General features: G+C 39.9%; 1 protein-coding gene across 1 annotated transcript in view; it reads right to left on the reverse strand.

Moving 5' to 3' along the window:
• Positions 1 to 772: 772 nt before the first annotated feature.
• Positions 773 to 21,092, reverse strand: part of SYNPR (synaptoporin) — a gene marked incomplete at its 5' end in the record, with an annotated part of 143,481 nt that continues 123,161 nt past the window's right edge. Inside the window, 2 exons of the mRNA XM_036739671.1 lie at positions 773 to 2,472; positions 10,994 to 11,185. Of these exons, the coding sequence (XP_036595566.1) occupies positions 2,215 to 2,472; positions 10,994 to 11,185 (450 nt within the window). The remainder of the gene's footprint in view (positions 2,473 to 10,993; positions 11,186 to 21,092) is intronic.

Raw genomic sequence — 21,092 nt, forward strand, 5'->3', positions numbered from 1 at the left:
TCAGAGTCAGGATTTTAACCCATGTATTCCTTGAACCCACTCTGGGTCTAGTGCACTAGCCTTTATAGCCCACTGTCTCTCTTGAGTGAAGTGATGTCAAACTGAATTTTGCTATGGAAAAATTTAAGCTGATCTATATGCTGAGTTGACATAACCTTGTGAGAGACACTGACTGAATTTCTTTAGACAGAATTTGCTTTTTCCTCTTGAAATCAAAAGTACAATCCCAGATGAAAAAAATAGCCCAGCTGGATTATAATTTCTTTTAGCAAGCATACAATAAAATAGGAAATCATCATTTTCCCTTGACATAGTCAGTCATGGCTTTTCATTGGTCAAAATCCAGAATGTTCTTTTGTAAAAATAAGACTGTTAAAAAAATAACTGCTAGTTATTGGACCTGGTACACTTGAGGGAGTGAAAAACAGCATTTTACTCTCCGTTTGAACAATGTAAGGAGAAATCAATTGAAATTAGCCAGTCACAGTGGGAGCAAGGCACTGGAGGGAGGGTAGGGAAGCATTCCACTGCCAAGCAAAAGCACATCTGAGGTCATAAAGATAAAGGACTGTTACATTAGCGGAGTCATTTGCTCTTCAGAGTGTGTTATAAGCATTTCTTTGAAACCCCATCATGTAACTCAGTGCCTGGCACAAAGTATTTAAGCCATGCTTGTTGACTGACTGACCAAAGAGCCAAGATGATGCCAAGAGTCTGGGAACACTGGACATTTGCCAGAATGTTTTCATTGTAGAAGGGTGGAGTCATTTGATTTCAACAGATTTGTATGCAATAACTTTATTAGAGTCAAATAGATATCACAATATAGATTCATCCACCAAGTAGCCAGAAATTGGTTACAATTATCATATAAGATGCAACATGGTTAAAATGCTTCCAACATTACGGATCATACAGTATATCTTGGTAACACTCTTACATAGGAATGTAGATACCTGCTTTTGCTAATCCTGTTTTGTTCTGGGTTTCCAAATGATTTAGATCCCAGAGATGAAGACTGCCATATTCTTTATCACAAATGGGGCAAAAGGAGACTTTGCAAGTTATTCTTTTTGCACTGGAGAATAGCTCATTTAGAAAAAAAAAGTTGTTCCTGATCTTTCTAATCTATTGATAGTGCCCAAGCAAGAACTGCTCATTTGAGAAGTGTAGTAAAACTTGGGAATTTTTGATAGTTAGCTAGGTAGAACCATCATGTTAGAGTATAGCTAGTCCTGGGAGTCATGAGTACTTTACAATAGCACACACAGTCCAGGGACACCTATTCTTAACTAGAGTTGCTGACAGTCTTCACCTCCATCAGCCTATCGACAGAAATACCTCCTCAAGTACAGGAACCACAGGCTACTTGGTCCTTATCATCCATGACTCACACGAAAAAATTCACAAAAAAGTCAGTGCACATTACAATGGATAAAACTACTGATTTTACAGAGAGGGTGTACATATTAGGCAATTACAGTAATACTCTCAAATGCCCCTTAGTTGGGAACATATCTTTATTACAATGCTTTAAGCACTCTATTAGAACCAGAGAGCCAAATTCACAAAATATACACAACAGGCAGTCCATTTCCTTAAATATACAATGAGTCAGGGTGCAGTTGGGAAGTTTCCATAAATACAGTTCAAACATTCAGTTTGGGAGAAAATGCCAATTCATGCACTAAATTTTATTATCAAAGGGAGCAAAAAGGTACAATTGTCTAAAATAACTTACAAAGATTCACAAACCGGCAGTGTTGTAAACTTAGCAATTATACAGCATGCATTTTGTGGTTCACACCAAGTCATTGCTTAGAAATCATATTAAAATTTTGTTTCCCATTGAAATGGATAAGAAAACTCTATACTATTTTATGTTCCAAATATGACGGACTCAAGACTTTGGGCTACAAAATACTTCTACTACCTTGGTACACATACAAAACTACTGTAAAATTATCTGTACATATAAGAAGACACTGTCCACTTAGCCACCTATACTAAATAATAGATCATCTCAACTAGTCTCAAAGTACCATTTATCACAACCTAGGGCCTTCCTTGTTTAATGAGAGCTACAGAGCTCTGATTTGCATTAAATACTTTCTATATTAATATTTGATTCCAGCTCTTAATAAAATGAAAATCCTTGTGCCATTGAATTCTATCATAGTGAACGGTTTCCATAAGAAATCAAACTCTGCCATATTAAATCTGATTGGCAAAGGAAGTGGGGCCACTAGGCTGCTGGCCAAATTCCTCAGCAGGCTGCCCGAGATTTGCCGGCTGGTTATACCCGCCACTTGGCCCGTAGCTGTCTCGATTGTATCCTCCATGGCCGTAGCTGCTGGAGTGCTTCTCCATCGGCTCTGAGAGATGCCTCTGGCCAGAAGAATGCCATCCAGTCTCCTTGAAAACAAACCAAATGTTTCCTGCCCAGAGAACAAAATTCAAGAAGCCAAAGACCTGAAGGAGAAGGAGGATATCATATTACTAGGATGCCTTTGCTGATTGAAAGCCCAGAATTTCCACCTGGAGAGACAATGTCATTCAATGGTGCATCCCCTGGATCTGGGGTCAGAGAACCTGGGTTCAAATCCTGGTTCTGTCACTTCCTTCCTGTGGGACCCTGAGCAACCCACTTTTACTTCTCTGGGCCTCAGTCTCCTGTTAAGATGAGGTGGTTGGATTAGATTATTCTCTAAGGCACCTTCCCAACTATAAATGTGCAATACAATCTGGTACACACCCAGAGTCAAAGAGAAAGGCCAGGGAGGAGAAACTGTATAAAAATCGGTCTCTGGGAAATGTCCTTTCAATACAAAAAGACCTGTCAGGGAATCATGCATATGCTTTCTTTTTAGATGCCAAATATTGCTAAATATATGTCAAAAACAACTGGAGCTCATAACAGCATAGTGCTTGAACGGACCCCAGTGATCATTTGATCCAATTGGCTCCTTTTACAGATGAGGAAATTGTGATCAACTGGCTCCCCAGAGTCACTCAGCTTGTTAGAGACAGAGCTAGGATTAGAACCTGGGGCTCTGGCCTTTAGCTACATGGCCTTTTCACACTACCTTTTATCACTGGAATTTAATTTTGGCATCATTATTTTAATTTTGGTATCTGCTGATTATCCTCAATATTCTCTCATTACAATTCATTTTCTGCTTGCTTTCTGTTCCCCAAATGTGGATACTCCATCTCCCATCTCTCTGTCTTTGTATAGACAGACTGAATCTCATGACTGGAATGCTGTCTTCCTTCCTCCCCTTCCACATCCTGGAAGCCTTCAAGGCTGAGCTCCAGTGCTACCTCCTGTAGAAACCTTTCCTAATCCATCCCCCCCCCTCAGTTATTGATCCTGTGCCTCCCTACCCATTACTGTGGATATAGTTTGTATACATGTTTACTTATCTGGGAGCATTTCCTAATCTTCCCAGTAGCATGGCAGCTCCCTCCGCCTGGCACACAGGAAGGACTTAATCATTTCTTGTTAATTAAGTGAGTGGCACTTTCCATTCTTTCTCTGCCAAGGATACTATCAGCATTATTGCTTTGGGCAGGACTTGTGATTTCATTGGTGTAAAGAACTCCTGGTGGGGAAAGTCCCTCTACCAATGTAGGTAGAATACTCTTCTGCAATTAATAGCGACAGAAAGTTGCCTGCTGGCATTGAGCGATGAGAACTTGGATGCAGGTTTTTGTAACTGTGGGACCTGCCTCTTTATTCATTATGTCAGGCCACCTGTCATCCTAATACCATCAAAAATACCCTTCTGTCTCTGTCTCTTTCTGTCTCGGTTTCTCTCTTTCTCTCTGTCTCTGTCTCTCTGACTGTCTGTCTCTGTCTCTGTCTCTGTTTCTCTCTCTAATACAGTTATCATGACCCAATTTTTATCCAGCTTAGAATCAAATTGTTATTAGGCAGTTGGCTGGACTCCTTCCTTGGTGAGTTAGGTTTAGGTCTCCCAAGGGCATAAAATGGTTGACAAGGAAACTACCATGGAAATGTGAGATCTAGATGGAAACTCCTATTCTTCCCAGGAGAGTGTTGGTGATTTAGAAGGCGGATGCTACTTCTCTGCTTCAGCCCTAGTCATACGCTCAGTGTTCTGCAGGGAGCTAACAAACTATTTCCTAAGTTAGGCTGAAAACAAACATCTCATTTTCTATTCTTTTTTCAAGATGTGAACAGTTACTTCAAGAGTAAGGCAAAGGGAAATAGGAACATGTTTAGCACAAAAGTCTCCTTTTGAGGCTTAATGGATCCATCTATCATTTCTCATTCCCCTGCCCAAACAGATCTCTAGGAGGACATATAAATTAAACAGAAAGTGATGGGGAAGAACATTTGACCATTAGAAAAAAAGCACGTGCCTACCACCCTTGTCAAGGACCTTATCCTTTCTTGTCTGGCCCATTGCAAACCTGCTAATTGGCTGCTTTACCCCCAGTCTCCCTTCTCCAATACATCCATCACCCAGCTGCCAAATTGATATTCTTAGAACTCAAAAGTAATCATGTCATTCTCCCTGCTCAATAGTCTTGGTGGTAACTTATTGTCCCTATGATAAAATATAAACTCCTCTGGCATTTAAAGCTATTGCCAATCTTCATTGAAACTTATATTTCTATACTGATTTCACCTGACCCATCATGTACTTTACATTCCAGCAAAACTGGGCCTATTTGTTGTACCCTATACATGATGAATGCTATCTCCTACCCATAAGCCTCTGCAAAAGCTTGTCTATCCCCCTATGCCTGGAATGCTCTCCTTCCTCACCACCACTTCTAGGAATCCCCAGCTCCCTTCAGGGTTCAGGTCCAATGCTGCTTCCTACAGGATGTTTTTCTCGACCAGTTCCAGCCTAGTTTTCAGTGTTCTAAGTCCTGAAATAATTATTTTGCATTAACTTATTCATTTCCCTCCCATTAGAATATAAACTCTTTGAGGACAAGGTTTCATTTTTTTGTCTCAGTGTCAGTGCCCTGGTACTTATCATTGTGCTTTGCACAAAATAGCATTTAATAAATAGCTGTTGAATTAAATTGACCTATTCAATATCATCTATGAATGAAATGAAAAAGACAGCACAGTGAATAATCTTCTGAATATTGGTTGGGTTATTCATATCATTTGTATGCATCCAACCAACCAACAAACATTTACTAAGGACTAATTTTGGGCAAGGTGCTGCTCTAGGTGCTGAGGATGACTTGGTACTAGGTTGACGTTCTGTAGAATTCTGGATTTGAAATTGAGGGATCTGAGTTTGAATTTTGAGTCTGATACTACAGCCAGATATATCATGATCTCTCTGAGTCTCAGTTTCCTCTGGTCCTTATCCTCTCCCTTTCCCAAAGTTATTTTAGAGGAGAATAGTACCCTCAAAGTGCTATGTAAATGTCAGTTGCTATTATTTTTGTAGTTGTTGCCCTTCAAAGGGCACTCTAGTATACCTGAAGCAATCAATCACTTAATCGATAAGCGTTTATTAACCACTCATGACATATCCAGCACTGAGCTAAGCGTGGAAAGCCCAATGCAAAGAAGAACACTTTCTGTTACAAAGGACATTACATTCTAAATGAGAAGACAAAAAATATGATTAATTAACCAAAATTAACTGGCAACCGTTACATTTTCCCATCAGTACAAGGGATATTATTTTAGGAAGAATGGGAAAAATGACTCAATGGTGCCCATTTGGGAATATTGAGGTTATTGGTTGTTTTTCTCTCTACAAAATGATCTCTGGCTCTCTTGTCTCCTATTCCCCCAAACAAGCAATTCGTTCACCCTAGTATAATAGAACAGACTAACAAGGATTATTGTAGGTTATTTCTATTTTTATGCACTGCCTGTAAGATAGCTTTAGCATCTAGGTGTAAGGGCTTGGAGGGCAGCTGGGCTTGGAGTCAGGAAAACTCACAAACTGTATCACCCTGGGCAAGTCACTCATTCCCATTTGCCTCAGTTTCCGCATCTGTAAAACGAGCTGGAGAATAAAATGGCAAACCACTTTAGTATCTTTACAGAGAAAACTCCAAATAGGGTCAGGTCATGAATCAAATACAACTGAAATGACTGAATAACAACAAAAACAACAGCTATATGTCTGACATTTCTTAAACCCTAAGCTTTTCCCTATTCATTCTGGAGTGTGTATGTAACCAAACTTTACCCAGAATCTGATCATTTACGCAGAAATGTCTGATAGCTGTACCTTACTGTCTTGTGATTTCTCTGACTACTACTAATAAAATATAAGTTCTTTTAGACTAGGGATTTTTTCTTTCTTTGTATATCCAGTGGCTAGCACATTGGCAGGGGTGGGGAACCTGTGGCCTCAAGGCCACATGTGGGCCTCTACGTTCTCAAGTGTGGCCCTTGACTGAATCCAAACTTCACCGAACAAATCCCCTTAATACAAGGATTTGTTCTGTAAAACTTGGACTCACTTAAAAGGCCACACCCAAGGACCTAGAAGACCACATGCGGCCTTACTCATAGTTAGGGGCTTAATAAATACTCGTTGACTGGTACGACTTCGAAGTTTACAAAAAAAGTTTTACATATATTATTTCATTTGGTATAGCACCCTGTAGGGCAGGCCCTATTTTTAACCTCACTTTACAGAGGTGGAAATTGAAGTGCAGAATGATTAGCTGCCTTGATCAAGGCTACACATTAACAGGTGTCTGCAGCAGGACTTGAATCCATCTCTGTATCCATGGCTGTGCTGCACTGACTGCTACTCCATTTATGCCAGCTAACAAGATTTAAAGATTTAAAAAAATTAAGTTAAGTCAAAAGCCTGAGGCATTTGTTCTACGTTCTATGAGGTCAGGTGGAAAAAGCATTGGGCTAGAGGTTGGGTTCTAGTGAAGGTTTTCACCACTGAGGAGTCCTGTGATTCATCAGTCAGTTACTCCCCATGTCCTCAGCTATAATAGGGATAATACCACCACATCTACTTAACTCCCAGCCTGATTGTGAAATGACTGATGTAAAATCATTAATCAGTCAGTTAATAAAGATTTATGGAGCACCTACTATGTGCCAGGCACTGAGCTATATGATGGAGATACAAAGAAAGGCAAAAACGTGGTCCCTCCCCTCAAGGAGCTCACGGTCCAGTGGAGGAGCTCATTGTCTATTATGTTATCATGACATAACGTAACATAATGTAACATAACATGACATTACATTATATTCTGTTATATTGTCACGTCACCTCATGTTATATTATATTACCTGACTAAACCAGTTACTTATGTAACAGTCATGCCCTTGCCTGTAGATCTCATGATTAATCTACTGGCCATTGACTACATGAATGTGAAGAATGGATTCCCTTCCCCCTCCCCCAGATCTCCCATTTGAAACTGTAACTAGAAATTTGGTGTTTGGGGAAAGTAGGAAGAGCGACAGCTAAAGGCTAACATTTAAATAGAATTTTAATGTTTGCAAAGCGCTTTGCATGTGCTGTCTCATCGGATCCCAACACAATTCTGGGAGACTGGGGCTGTTCTTACCATCATCTTACAAATGAGGTAACTGAGGCTGAGAGAGGTTAAATGATTTCCCCGGGGTTATGAATCTAACAAGTCTATGAGCTGGGATTTGAACTCATATCTTCCTGATTTCAGGTTCAACATTCTATCCACTGTACCAAGAGATGCAATCAGATGAGATGTAATCAGACCTCCTATTAGGAGAGGGAGCTCTTCCTAGAATCCCTCTGGGCAAGCAGCATCAACTGTGCTCTCTCATGAAACTAGAATTTCACAATATGAAAATAATACATCAAGTGAACAGTCCTAATAGCTAACATTTTATAGCACTTTAAGATTTACAAAGTGCTTTTATACCATCGTATCACAACAACCTTGGGGTGTAGATACTATTCTTATGTCCATTTTACAGATGAGCCTGAGTGAGGTTAAGTGACTTGCCCAGGATCCCACATCTGATAAGTATTTGAAGCGGGAATAAAACTCAGGTGTTCTTGACTCTACAATGTTGAAGGTAAGAATATTTTATATTTTTTTGCCCTCTAAATTTCGATGCCCTTCTGAGCTCCATATGCCCTACCCTGGGTATGGGTCTCTTCCAATTCCTATCCATTATGAACTGATTAAAGATATTAGAAGTCAATGTTAAAAGGACTCTGTCGAAGGCCATTGCTTTTTGTGTTTATTGGAAGATTCCTGGGTATATGTGTTTTTAAATAGCCAAATAAATCTTCAAATTCTCCGTGATGACTTCTTCTAAGAGAAAAAACATCCAACCCTTTATTTTACTTTTCATAGATTTCAAGGCCTAGGCTTGGATGCCACAGGCGTCTTTACACACTGTGCATTAGAGAAATCTGTAAGCGAGGCAATAGCTTTTTAATGGCCCCCTTGAAGTTATTGTCCACAGGTGTGGTCAGGGATAAATGAAAATGATTGTCAACCCCAATACATAATTTATCTCCATAGCGACTCTCTCCCAGAAACACCATTTGCAGTCAAATCACTGAAAACTGTTTTGGAACTTTTTTCTTTCTTCAATGCATCCCCAGATTGAATTCTAGACTGCTGTAGGACATAACCTTGAAGCAATGATAATTATTTTTAGGGGCTGTTCAAGAAGGTTGTTCCTTCCAGAAACCCTGCTGAACTTTTGTAGCTTTGCTATACTGCAGGCTGCATCTTGGACTCTATATACAGAGAGGACCCAAGCATAGGAATCTTATCCAGCCTCTAGCCGCTCCTGTCCCTGACCGTTGTGGCAAAGCTATCTGGTCACCAAGTTTGGACCCCGTTCAGGGCCTAGACACAGGCCTCCTCTCCCTTTCTTTGTCATCCCCATGTCACTACCAGGAAACTTGGCCACTAGCCTCAGACAAGGGTCAGAAGGCAGCCCCTCCCAGTTTCTACCCAGGATGAAAAAGAAAAACAAATAAGTAAGAAATTAACATAGGATCTGAGCTCCCTCTCCTAATAGGAGGGCTGATTACCATCTCAGTTCCCCTCACACACTCTTCTAGACTTAACTAACTTACTGTCTGTGCCCTGTTTAGGACTTTCCATCTGTCTTTTGCATAGACTGCTCTCCATGGCTGGAATGCGCTTCATCTTCACATCTATCTTCTAGAATCCCAGTTTTCTTTCAAAGTTCTTCATAACCTGACCCCTGACCTTTCCAGTCTTCTCCCACTTTGGTCACCCCCAAGTCCCATGTACTCTTTGATCCAGTCCTGGAACAAGACCCTCCACCTTCCAACTCTGGGCATTTTTGCTCTCCCTCCTCATCCCTGATTACTGGTTTCCCTGACTTCCTTTAAGTCACGCCTAAAATCCCACACTCTACAGGAAGCCTCTTCCAATCTCTCTTAATTCTAGTTAGGTACAGCTAGGTGATACAGTGGTTAGAGTGCCAGGCCTGGAGTCAGAAAGACCTGAGTTCAAATCCAGTCTCAGATACTTAGTAACTTAATCTTGTTTGCTTCAGTTTCCTTATCTGTAAAATGAGCTGGAGAAGGAAATGGCAAATGACTCTAGTATCTTTGCCAAGAAAACTCTAAATGGGGGTCACAAAGAGTTGGATGTGACTGAAATAAATGAACAAGAATTTAATTCTAGTTTCTTCCCTTTGTTCATTATTTCCAATTTATTCCACTTATACCTTGTTTGTACAGTCATTTGCATGTTGACTCCCCCATTAGACTGTGAAGTCCTTGAGAACAGGGGCTGTCTTTGACCCTTCTTTGATTCTCCAGGGCTCAGCACAGTGCCTGGCAAATAGTAGGCATTTAATAAATGTTTACTGATTGACTTAAGTGCTGCCTTTGACAATAAGCTCTTCTCTCCCTGGCCCTCCTAAAGTTCTGCCCTCTGAAATCACTTTGTATTTGTCTGTTTTATATTTTGTCTTGGCATCTGTGTACATGCTGATTCCTCCAAATAGATTGTAAGCTCCTTTGTCTCCAGAGTCTAATACAGTAACTACTTAACAAATCCTTCTTGAATTGGATCAGGTTATATCTTCTATAGATATGACTCATTCTTAGAACTTACACAAAGTTAGTTGGAAACTAAAATTTGCAAACTAAAATGTTCACTTTATGTTCCTGCCAAATCCATGATACTCTTAGTCTGAGAGTCATTGTCTGATGATTTTATTTGACCATAATGTCCTACCTGGACTCATGGCTTCATTCTATAGTCTCCTTGGATTGCATAGGACTTAGCATAGGGGGAGAAGCACTGGACTTGCAGTTGATGTCCTTGGGGTTAAATATCAATTCTAGGAATTGTGCAACCTTGAGCAAGTGACTTCCTTTTTCTCTGCCTCAGTTTCCTCATTTGTAAAGCAGATGTGTTTTATTATCTGATCTTTAGTTCCCTTCTAGCTCTAAGGTCCTATAATTTCATTCAGTGACTACTTTTCCAAATAAATCTTGCAATTATCATAAGCAGTTAAAAGGTTAAAAAATGATTATACCTCTACTTATGTGTGTATGTGAGTTTAATTCCATGTATTCTTTTCAGCACCCAGCAGGTCTGAGAACTTTTCTCTAGGCAATCAATTGGGTAGGTTCTAAATAAGTGTGGTTTGAATACTGCTTTGTTCGCAGACAATTTCTATGCCTTCAAATATTTCTTTCAACTTCTGCCAGCTGTGGACTTCAGTATTCACACTTAATATCCGGTTCTGGGTGAAAATTTAGGCTTGATTCTCATCCAAGTAGTGCCTAATACCTGCTGGGTTCTTATTAAGGACTCCATAATTGGATATATTAAAGTCTCCTGACAATATGAAACTGGAGAGTCCACAGATTAATCTTCTTCATGAAATGAAATGTCAACCTTCTGATTGACCTAATTTTGGAAACAGAATTTCTGCAAGTTTTTGGAGTTGGCAGAAGTTCTTGATAGGATTTCAAACAAAGAACTCAGGGTCATGCATAAAATGAAATGGACTTACCACAGAAGTATTTAAACTCGACATGACAGGGCTATGGACAGCCATGCATTTGTTGGACTGTTGCTTACAAGCCGACATCAGTAACAAAACTTCCTTTGGATCTGTCGCTACCTTGACGTCAGACAGTCCTTTAGCCCAAGCTGATGAACCAACCAGCCACAGAAAGGAGAACACTACCGTGACGATGAAATCCTATAACATCATAAGAGGAGAAAAATGATGTAAAGTGAAAAGTGAAAATGTAATTCAACAAACATGTCTTAGCACAATGGCTGGCCCACACAGTAAGCATTTAATTAATGCTTGTTCACTTACAGCAGCTATCATGTGTAAAGAGCACCGAACACGTTCCTGGAGGAGAATGAGAATCTATCAAGTTCATGTTTTCCACACATGACTGCGGTTGGTAGATGGAATTACAAAGCATGGTGGCTGTCTGGGTGGGAGCCTTGATCTTAGCAAATCCTGTCAATTTTCATGGGCTAGTTCTAATACTGTCACATACCATAGTTTGGTAGATGTGTTTAGTTATGTCAGAATTTTGGTGCTTTTTCAAATTTCTGAAAGAAATATTCAAAAGAGCTAAGTATAGTACTTAGAGATGAAGGGAAATCAAAATATATAAGATGATGGTTTTTTTCCCCATCCTACTGAACCAAATGGATTTTTGCTGCACTAGCTTCGCCAAAAGAGTTTCCATATGTTCCAGGAGAACCAGAGTAAATGCTGTGAACTTTTAGCAAATAGTGGGAGACTGGCTAGGAAGAATCTAAGTGGGATGGTGAAGGTCTGAGTTTTCTTTTCAGTGCTAAGTGGGACCACAGAAACTGTGCTGTGTTTAATGTTGCCCTATGTTCTTCCACCTTTCTAAATCCATTTCAGATTGATTGCTCCTTCATTTGACACTATTTAGTCCGGTCAAGTCAACAAGTATTTATTAAGTGCTTCCTATGTGCCAAGTACTGTGCTAAGTGCTAAGAATAGAAGTTCAAGGAGAAAGAATAGAAAACAAAACATTTGTCCAAGTTTAGACATTTCTTAATTTTTGATCAAAACCAGAATTTTGAAGGTTCTAATATCCTGAAAAAAAAATCTAATGTGTCTCTGACAAGAAGAGTTTAAGGTCAACAAATACATATTCCCAAAGACTCCATGATCATAAAACATGGAGAGGAAACTATTTCTAAAAGTCAATTAACATGAATCTAACATACAGAGATGAACCAGAAGCATTTCATTCTAGGCTTAGAGGGTCTAAACAAGGACATCCGAAGATGGCGGCTGAAAAGTAGGGACTAGCATGAGCTCCCTGCTGAGTCCCTCCAAAAACCTGTAAAAATGGCTCTGAACCAATTCTAGAACTTCAAAACCCACAAAAGAGCAGAGGGAAGCAGGGCTCCAGCCCAGGACAGCCTGTATGGTCTCTGGGTGAGGTCTGTCCCGCACGGAGCTGGGAGCAGAGCAGAGCGGAGTGGAGCAGAGCCCAGTGTGAGTGGCGCAGACCAACCAGGCCAGGAGCCGGGCGGAGCGTGCCCTAGCACCCTGAATCAGTGAGCTGCAGCAGTTACCAGACTTCTCAACCCACAAACACCAAAGACAACAGAGAAGGTTAGTGGGAAAAGCTGCAGGAGTGGAAGGAGTTCACGGTTCAGCTACCACCCAGGGGGCAGTGGAGGTGGGGCAGCTATAGAAGTACAGCTGCAGTTGCTTCCAGCCCAAGGCCCACCTGGTGGGAGGAATTAAGTGGCGGATCAGAGCAGGAGTGCACAGCCTGCTGAAGATCTAAGCCCAGTCTGGGTTGGGGGTTCTTGGGGAAGGAGGAGTGCTGGTGTGGCAGAGCTGGCGCATCCCCCCAAGCATGGAACATAGAACTCTTTAGTCTACAAGCAGTCATACCCTGCTGAAAAACTCAAGGGTGAAGTTAGTTGGTTGGAAATATGGCCAGGCAGTGAAAACGCACCCAGATTCAGTCTCAGACTATGGAATCCTTCTTTGGTGACAAAGAAGACCAAAACATACAGCCGAAAGAAGTCAACAAAGTCATAGAGCCTACAAAAAAAGCCTCCAAGAAAAACATGAACTGGTCTCAGGCCATGGAAGAGATCAAAAAGGATTTGGAAAAGCAAGTTAGAGAAGTAGAGGAAAAATTGGGAAAAGAAATGAGAAGGATGCAAGAAAACCATGAAAAACAAGTCAATGACTTGCTAAAGGAGACCCACAAAAATGCTGAAAAATACACTGAAGAAAACAACACCTTAAAAAATAGACTAACTCAAATGGCAAGAGAGCTCCAAAAAGCCAATGAGGAGAAGAATGCCTTGAAAGGCAGAATTAGCCAAATGGAAAAAGAGGTCCAAAAGACCACTGAAGAAAATACTACCTTAAAAATTATATTGGAGCAAGTAGAAGCTAGTGACTTTATGAGAAATCGAGATATTATCAAACAGAACCAAAGGAATGAAAAAATGGAAGACAATGTGAAATATCTCATTGGAAAAACCACTGACCTGGAAAATAGATCCAGGAGAGATAATTTAAAAATTATTGGACTACCTGAAAGCCATGACCAAAAAAAGAGCCTAGATATCATCTTTCAAGATATTATCAGGGAGAACTGCCCTGATATTCTAGAGCCACAGGGCAAAATAGAAATTGAAAGAATCCAACGATCACCTCCTCAAATAGATCCCAAAAAGAAATCTCCTAGGAATATTGTCACCAAATTCCAGAGCTCCCAGATCAAGGAGAAAATACTGCAAGCAGCCAGAAAGAAACAATTTGAATATTGTGAAAACACAATCAGAATAACCCAAGATCTAGCAGTTTCTACATTAAGAGATCGAAGGGCTTGGAATACAATATTCCGGAGGTCAATGGAGCTAGGATTAAAACCAAGAATCACCTACCCAGCAAAACTGAGTATCATGCTCCAAGGCAAAATATGGATTTTCAATAAAATAGAGGACTTTCAAGCTTTCTCAGTGAAAAGACCAGAGTTGAATAGAAAATTTGACTTTCAAACACAAGAATCAAGAGAAGCATGAAAAGGCAATAAAGAAAAGGAAATTGCAAGGGACTTAATAGAGTTGAACTGTTTTGTTTACATTCCTACATGGAAAGATGACGTGAGACCTCAGTATTAGGGCAGCTGAAGGGAATATTCATATATATATATATATATATATATATATATATATATATATATATACACATATATACATATATATATATATACACATATATACATATATATATGTGTGTGTGTGTGTGTTTATGTATATATGTATATATGAGTGTGTATGTATATATATGTATGTGCATATATATATATATATATATAGAGAGAGAGAGAGAGAGAGAGAGAGAGAGAGAGAGGGCACAGGGTGAGGTGAAGATGAAGGGAAGATATCTAAAAGAAATAAAATCAAATTAAGGGATTAGAGAGGAATATATTGAGAGAGGGAGATAGGGAGAGATAGAATGGGGTAAATTATCTCGCATAAAAGTGGCAAGAAAAAGCAGTTCTGTAGGAAGGGAAGAGAAGTCAGGTGAGGGGGAATGAGTGAATCTTGCTCTCATCACATTTGACCTGAGGAGGGAATACCATACATACTCAATTGGGTAACTTACCCCACAGGAAAAAAGGAGGAAGAAGAAGATAAAAAAGGGGGGATGATAGAAGGGAGGGAAGATGGGGGTGGAGGTAATCAAAAACAAACACTTTCGAAAGGGGACAGGGTCAAGGGATAAAATTCAATAAAGAGGGATAGGTTAGGAAGGAGAAAAATATAGTGAGTCTTTCACAACATGAGTATTGTGGAAGGGTTATACATAATGATACAAATGTGGCCTATGTTGAATTGCTTGACTTCTTAGGGAGGGTGGGTGAGAAGGGAAGAGGGGAGAGAATTTGGAACTCAAAGTTTTAAAAACAGATGTTCAAAAACAAAAAAAAAACGTTTTTGCATGCAACTAGAAAATAAGATACACAGGCAATGGGGCGTGGAAATTTATCTTGCCCTACGAGAAAGGAAGGGAAAAGGGGATGGGAGGGGAGTGGGGTGACAGAAGGGAGGGCTGACTGGGGAACAGGGCAACCAGAATATACGCCATCTTGGAGTGGGTGGGAGGGTAGAAATGGGGAGAAAATTTGTAATTCAAACTCTTGTGAAAATCAATGCTGGAAACTAAATATATAAAATTAAAACAAAAAAACAAAAAAAGGACATCCAGTTCTCCCTTCCATTAAATTCACATTTGAAAGCAAATATTATGTTCCTGGCACCATGCTAGAGCTGGGGATTCAAACAAAAAAGGGAAAAAAGTCCCTGCCCTTCAGAAGCTTACATGGTACTGGAGAGAAACAACATGTACATAGAGAAGTCAATCAATATGCATCTGTAAAGAGTCTGCTAGCTGCCAAGCACTGTGCAGTGTGGATATGAAGACAAAAACGATACAGTCCTTCCCCTCAAGGAGCATATATTCTATTATATATGTTTATATCTGAGATAGATATATGAATGGAGTGGACAGAATGCCAAGCTTGGAGTTCTGAAGATCTGAATTGGAATTCTACCTCCCACACTTATTAGCTGTGGGAGCCTGGGTAAGCCGGATAATCTCGCTCCATCTCACTTTCCTTAACTACAAAATAGGGATAATAATAGTACCTGCCTTACACTGTTGTTGTGAATATCAAGTGAGATGACATATGAAAAATTTATGCAACTGTAAAGGACTCAATAAATGTGGCTATTACAATATTAATAATGATAATTACAAAATAATGGGTGGAACAAAGCCTTACCAACTCGGAGTATCAGGAAAGGCTTCCTATAATGAGTGGTGCTTGAACTAAGCCTGGAAGGTAGCTGGGGGTATCAAGCAAGGGAGGTGAAGGATAGCATTCCAGACATGAGGGAACCATTGATATAAAGTCATGGAGATGGAAAGGCATGTGTGGGGAACAACCAGTAGACTAGTGTTTAACTAGTGAATCTAGGCAAGTTATTTAAATCCCCTGGGTTTCTGATTTTTGATCTGCCAAACTCATGGTAGTGAAGTGGCTATCCCCAGTGAAATTCTTCGATACTGTTGAGTTACAAATGCAATTAAGGTTGTTCAGGCAGTTCCTTGATCTCATCCGAGGGCAGTCCTAGGATCTACCATGCCTGGAGACTTTTCCCCCCACTATTGTTTATACCTGTTGAAATTTTTATTTTCTTGATTTCAAGCCCCAATTCAGGTGCCACTTCCTCCAGAATCTCCCCTAACCTTCCAGGTTCTAGCTCAGAAAACAGTGATAAAATCAACTCTTGTAATATTAATTAAGGTGGGACTTTTTTTTTTTTTTTTTTACTATTTTCTCTTTTAGAATGCTAAAGTAATCAAGTGCCTTTGATTAAGTCTTACTAGGTGCAAAGCCCCAGGCCCACACCCTTTTGCTAACTAGGTGCAAAGTCCCAGGCCCACAACTTTAGGCTGATTAGGTGTGACACCTTTGGGCCCTAAAAAGGGTATATAAACTCAGAGGTTAGCATTTTGTTTGGGGCTCTCATTCACTGGAAGAGTGTCTTGTGATTGTTAAGAGCCCTCTGGCCTTGAAAAACTCAGATGTTGGTGCTTCTCTGGTAACTGTATTGCTTAGAGGGACAACTAGAAGCCTGTCTGCTGATTAGTGTTTATTTGCTCTGTTTATATAATGTATGCTTGTAATTTGTTTGTATTTGCTCTGAAGTTCAGGGTGCTGTCTTTCCCCCCACCCCGAACTAAGTGAATGATTTATATATATATATATATATATATATATATATATATATATATATATATATATACATATACATATACACACACACATATATGATATAGTATATATCATATATGTGTGTATATATGTTTAATTAAAGTGAAATTGTTAACCCCTTAAAGTTACTTTCCTTAGAAAGGCAGATCAAAAGAACCTGTGCTGGAAGCTCTTGTGGCTGGTCTTGTTGGGTCTTACACCTCAGCAGCAGCTGCAAGCAACATTGTTGTTACAACTCTGCAGTTTTTGGAAAGGATTCACCGATCAATTGGCCAATGCCTTCAGTCCCCATCCCTGTGACTTCCATGTCCAAAACACTTCTCCTTATCCACCATCCCCATATAGGTTGTCTTTCCTTACTAAAATGTAAGATCCTTCAGGGCAGAGATGTTCTTATTTGCTTGAATGAACTTGAGCCATTTCTCCAACCTGGATGCCCTTCTCTAGACACTTTCCAACTTACCATCATCCCTCTAAAACATGATGCAGTCACAACCTTCACTGTATCACTTAGTACAATGCCTGACATGTTTTTGTCACTGTTGTTCAGTAATTTTTCGGTTACGTCTAACTCTTCATTACCCCATTTTGGGTTTTTGTGGCAAAGATATTGGATTGGTTTGCCATTTCCTTATCTAACTCATTTTACAGATGAAGATACTGAGGGAAAGAGGGTTAAGTGACTTGCCCAGGGTCACACCTCTATCTGAGGCCAGATTTGAACTCATAAAGATGAGTCTTCCTGATTCTAGGTCCCAGATGTTCCACTTAGTTGCCCTGACACATAGTAATCACTTAATGAATGCTATCTCCCTCTCTCCTTCCTTCCTTCCTTCCTTCCTTCCTTCCTTCCTCCCTGATTTCAAGGGCAGCCTCCTATCCACTACACAATACTCCCTCTCATTCCATTTTATGGAGGAAAAATTGAGATCTGAATGACTGAGCAATTGAAACTAACTCACAACCACCCTAGAGTTTTGTATTTAGATACTTTCATTATAGTTTAAAAAAATACTGTGATTTTTTTGGGGGTAGATTATATATTGACTAATAAGTCAAGGGATTTTTGGTACCAGCTGCTCTCATTAACATATTGCTTGTTTGTAAAATCCCATCATGAAACTGCCCATATTTCTATAACATCTCAACTCTTGAAATTTATTCATCCAACCAAAACATTGGGGACCTCCTACTTATCCCCCTGTGTAAATTGGTACATCTCCTGCGGAAGCCAAGTTCTCTTTGAACTCGGCTGGAGATGTGAGTAGGGAAAAGACACATGGAGGTGGGAAGGGAGATGGAAATCAGGCTGAGCATTTTTTTCAATACCATCTGTATCTGGGCTCAACTTTTCCAAATACCTCCATTATTTTTCTTTTGGAGGTGAGGAGGATTCAAGCAGCCAATTTTCTGACCCCATCCAGATGCTAAGATTACATGTTTCTCAATGTTATTAATTTGCAAGATAGCTCACAGAATCTTAAATTTGTTTTATCACTGTTAAGAAATATTACTGCTTGTATTGTCAATTAATCTGGCTTTTGACAGGGGAAAAAGAGGTAGTTGACACCAAGATTCCTTTATTTACAAGGGAACTGGGTAATAATCCATCTTTTCTTTTCATGCTTGAGTGGCCCTGTTGATGCTTTGAGAACTGCTGTAGGATTTAATTTCCTTTTTCCTCCAGTTAAATTTGATTCTGATAGACACTCTATACTTTTCATTTGCTGCTGTCTTTCCTGAACACTTTATCCATTGATTTGTGGTTGTGTAGCTACAGAACTGAAGCCTGATGTGTTTTCTCCTTTCTTTCTTGCAAACAGCAGAGTATCCTAGAAACCCTTAGGCATCTTCTGTCCTGCTCAGTTATTGCTGATGCAAGGGATTGTTGTGCAAAATGGACACATTGGTGGCCATTTGACAATTCTACTATGGATGGAATAAGTCTCCAGTAGGGCAGTTAATCCTGTATCCATGCAACATAAACTTTACTGCATGCTATTCGGTGGGAGTTTAAGGGGTGGGGAGCTTTCCATTTCAGTGGCATAGGAATCTCCCAGTAAGGACCACCCTCTAGCAAAGGAGATCAGCCCTTGCTCTGTAGTGCATAGCTTGGCAATGAAGATCCACTTGGTTGGCATGGCTCATAGGCAGGATTGGAGCCTAAGTTAACTCCAAAGCCAACTCTCTCCACTATATGGTGCCTCTTGCTAGATGGTATGTAACTGTAATAATAGCTAGGATTTATATAGCACCATAAGGTTTGAAGTGCCCAACATATTTTATCTCATTTGATTCTCACAACAACCCTGTGAAAGTAGATCCTATTATTATCTACATTTTATAGATGAGGAAACTGAGGTTAAAGAACTTGCCCAGGGTCACATAGGTTCTGAATCCACATCTTCTTGACTCCGTATCCTACACTGCACCACCTAGCTGTCAAGCATGGCATAACTGGAAACTCACTAGGCTGGAGATCACAGTACCTGGGCTCTAGGTCAGCTTCTTTCATTTATTTGTGTTCTTTTACAAGACACTTAGCTCTTTGGAATTCTAATACAAGCCAATAAGCATTGCTTAAGCCCCATACTATATGCAGCATTGTGTCAGGCACTGGGAAAACCAGGACAAAACTGACAAGGACCACTTCCTCAAGAAGTTCACATGGGGTAAAGGTGGAGTGGAAAAGGGGAGGCAGCATGGCATTTGGAGAGGAGAGGACTTGGTACTGGATTTGGCATCACTGGATCTGAGTTCAAATTCTCACTCTGCTACTTATTGCCAGAGCGATTTGCGGAAAATTCCTTCATCTCTCTGGGTTTCAGTTTTCTCACATGAAAAATGAAGGGGGTTGGACCAGATGACTGCTAAGGTTCCTTTTAGCCAAACCCATGATTGATAATATAAGCAATAAATGCACTGGTAAAGGTTTTCTACAGAAACTCAGGGTTTCTTTTTTCACCTTGAACGTGATACAGTTGGACTAGGTCAAGAGCTTTTCACTTTCTTTGTGTCATTGATCCCTTTTCCAATCTGTACAGGTGGAGCCTTTAGACCCCTTCTCAGAGAGTTTTAAATGTATGAATAAAATAAAATACATAGGACTAGACAGGGAATCAATTATTTTAAATGTAGTTATCAAAATAATAAAAACCCCTACCAAGTTCATGGACCCTAGTTAAGAGCCCCTGGGTCACCAAATGTTATTTAAGGTCTGTTATAATTCTACCATTCTATGATCTATCCTTCTACAATCAATGAATCATGGGACACCATGAACTCAGAAATCTTAAAATGATAAAGAATCCCATGGGGCCATGGAAAGGTAAATAAGGGATGTAAGCAGGCTGAATGAAGCATCTTACCCAAGATGATTTGTGTATGAAAAACAAAACTGAAGACTGATATGCCTGGAAGAGAAGAAGGCGGTCTAGTAATAGAGAAAGTCAAACACAGCTGATGCATTTCTGGGGTGATACGTTGATTCCTTCCCCCTGAGATACTAAAAGGGCCAGAGGTAGGGCATTGGGCAGATCTGTTGTGGAGGATTTCTAAGAGAATAGGGACAAAGATGACACAGGATGAGGTCAAAGGACTTATAACTTGCATCCTCAAAGGGAGAATCCACACTAATAAAACCATTATTTCACCAATGAACCAAATTCAAAACTCACATTAAATCAGTTCAGGTTCCCTTTTTGTCTTCATTATCTTTTCCAATATAAACAGTATTAGCATTCCAACTTGAAATGATCACTCATAGTTTGGGTGGCATGCAGAAAAATCTCACTGGGTTTCAGGATCATCAAGATAGACACACAGAAAAGTGAATCAATATAATTAAATGGGTTGTCTTTTTCAGAAGAACACTGGTCAGGTGTTGGGAAGGTTGTATCAGCACCAATACAAAGCTTCAGTGGCATCCTGGATTAATCTTCAAGGCTGTTATTACATAGTGTTCAGCCCTAATTCACACCGAGTTCTTATAAAACTGTTGAAGATAGAAGGAGTGCCATACACATGTAGTGAAGCCTCAGCTACATTTCAGTCTAGGATTCTATCTTGGACACAGTGGATATATTATAGAAGGTTATACCTGTGTCTCACATCTTAGGAAGGACAAGAATAATTGAGAGATAGTCTTGAAGAGGACAACCAGGATGGAGAAGGGCTCTAATTCATGACATATGAGGATCATTTGAAAGAACTGGGGATATTTGTCCTGGAAAAGAGAAGACTTAGGGAAGATGCAACAGCCATGTTTAAGAATTTAAAAGGCTGTTCTATGGG

The sequence above is a fragment of the Trichosurus vulpecula genome, chromosome 9, assembly GCF_011100635.1.
Source record: "Trichosurus vulpecula isolate mTriVul1 chromosome 9, mTriVul1.pri, whole genome shotgun sequence".
Taxonomy (NCBI): Eukaryota; Metazoa; Chordata; class Mammalia; order Diprotodontia; family Phalangeridae; genus Trichosurus; species Trichosurus vulpecula.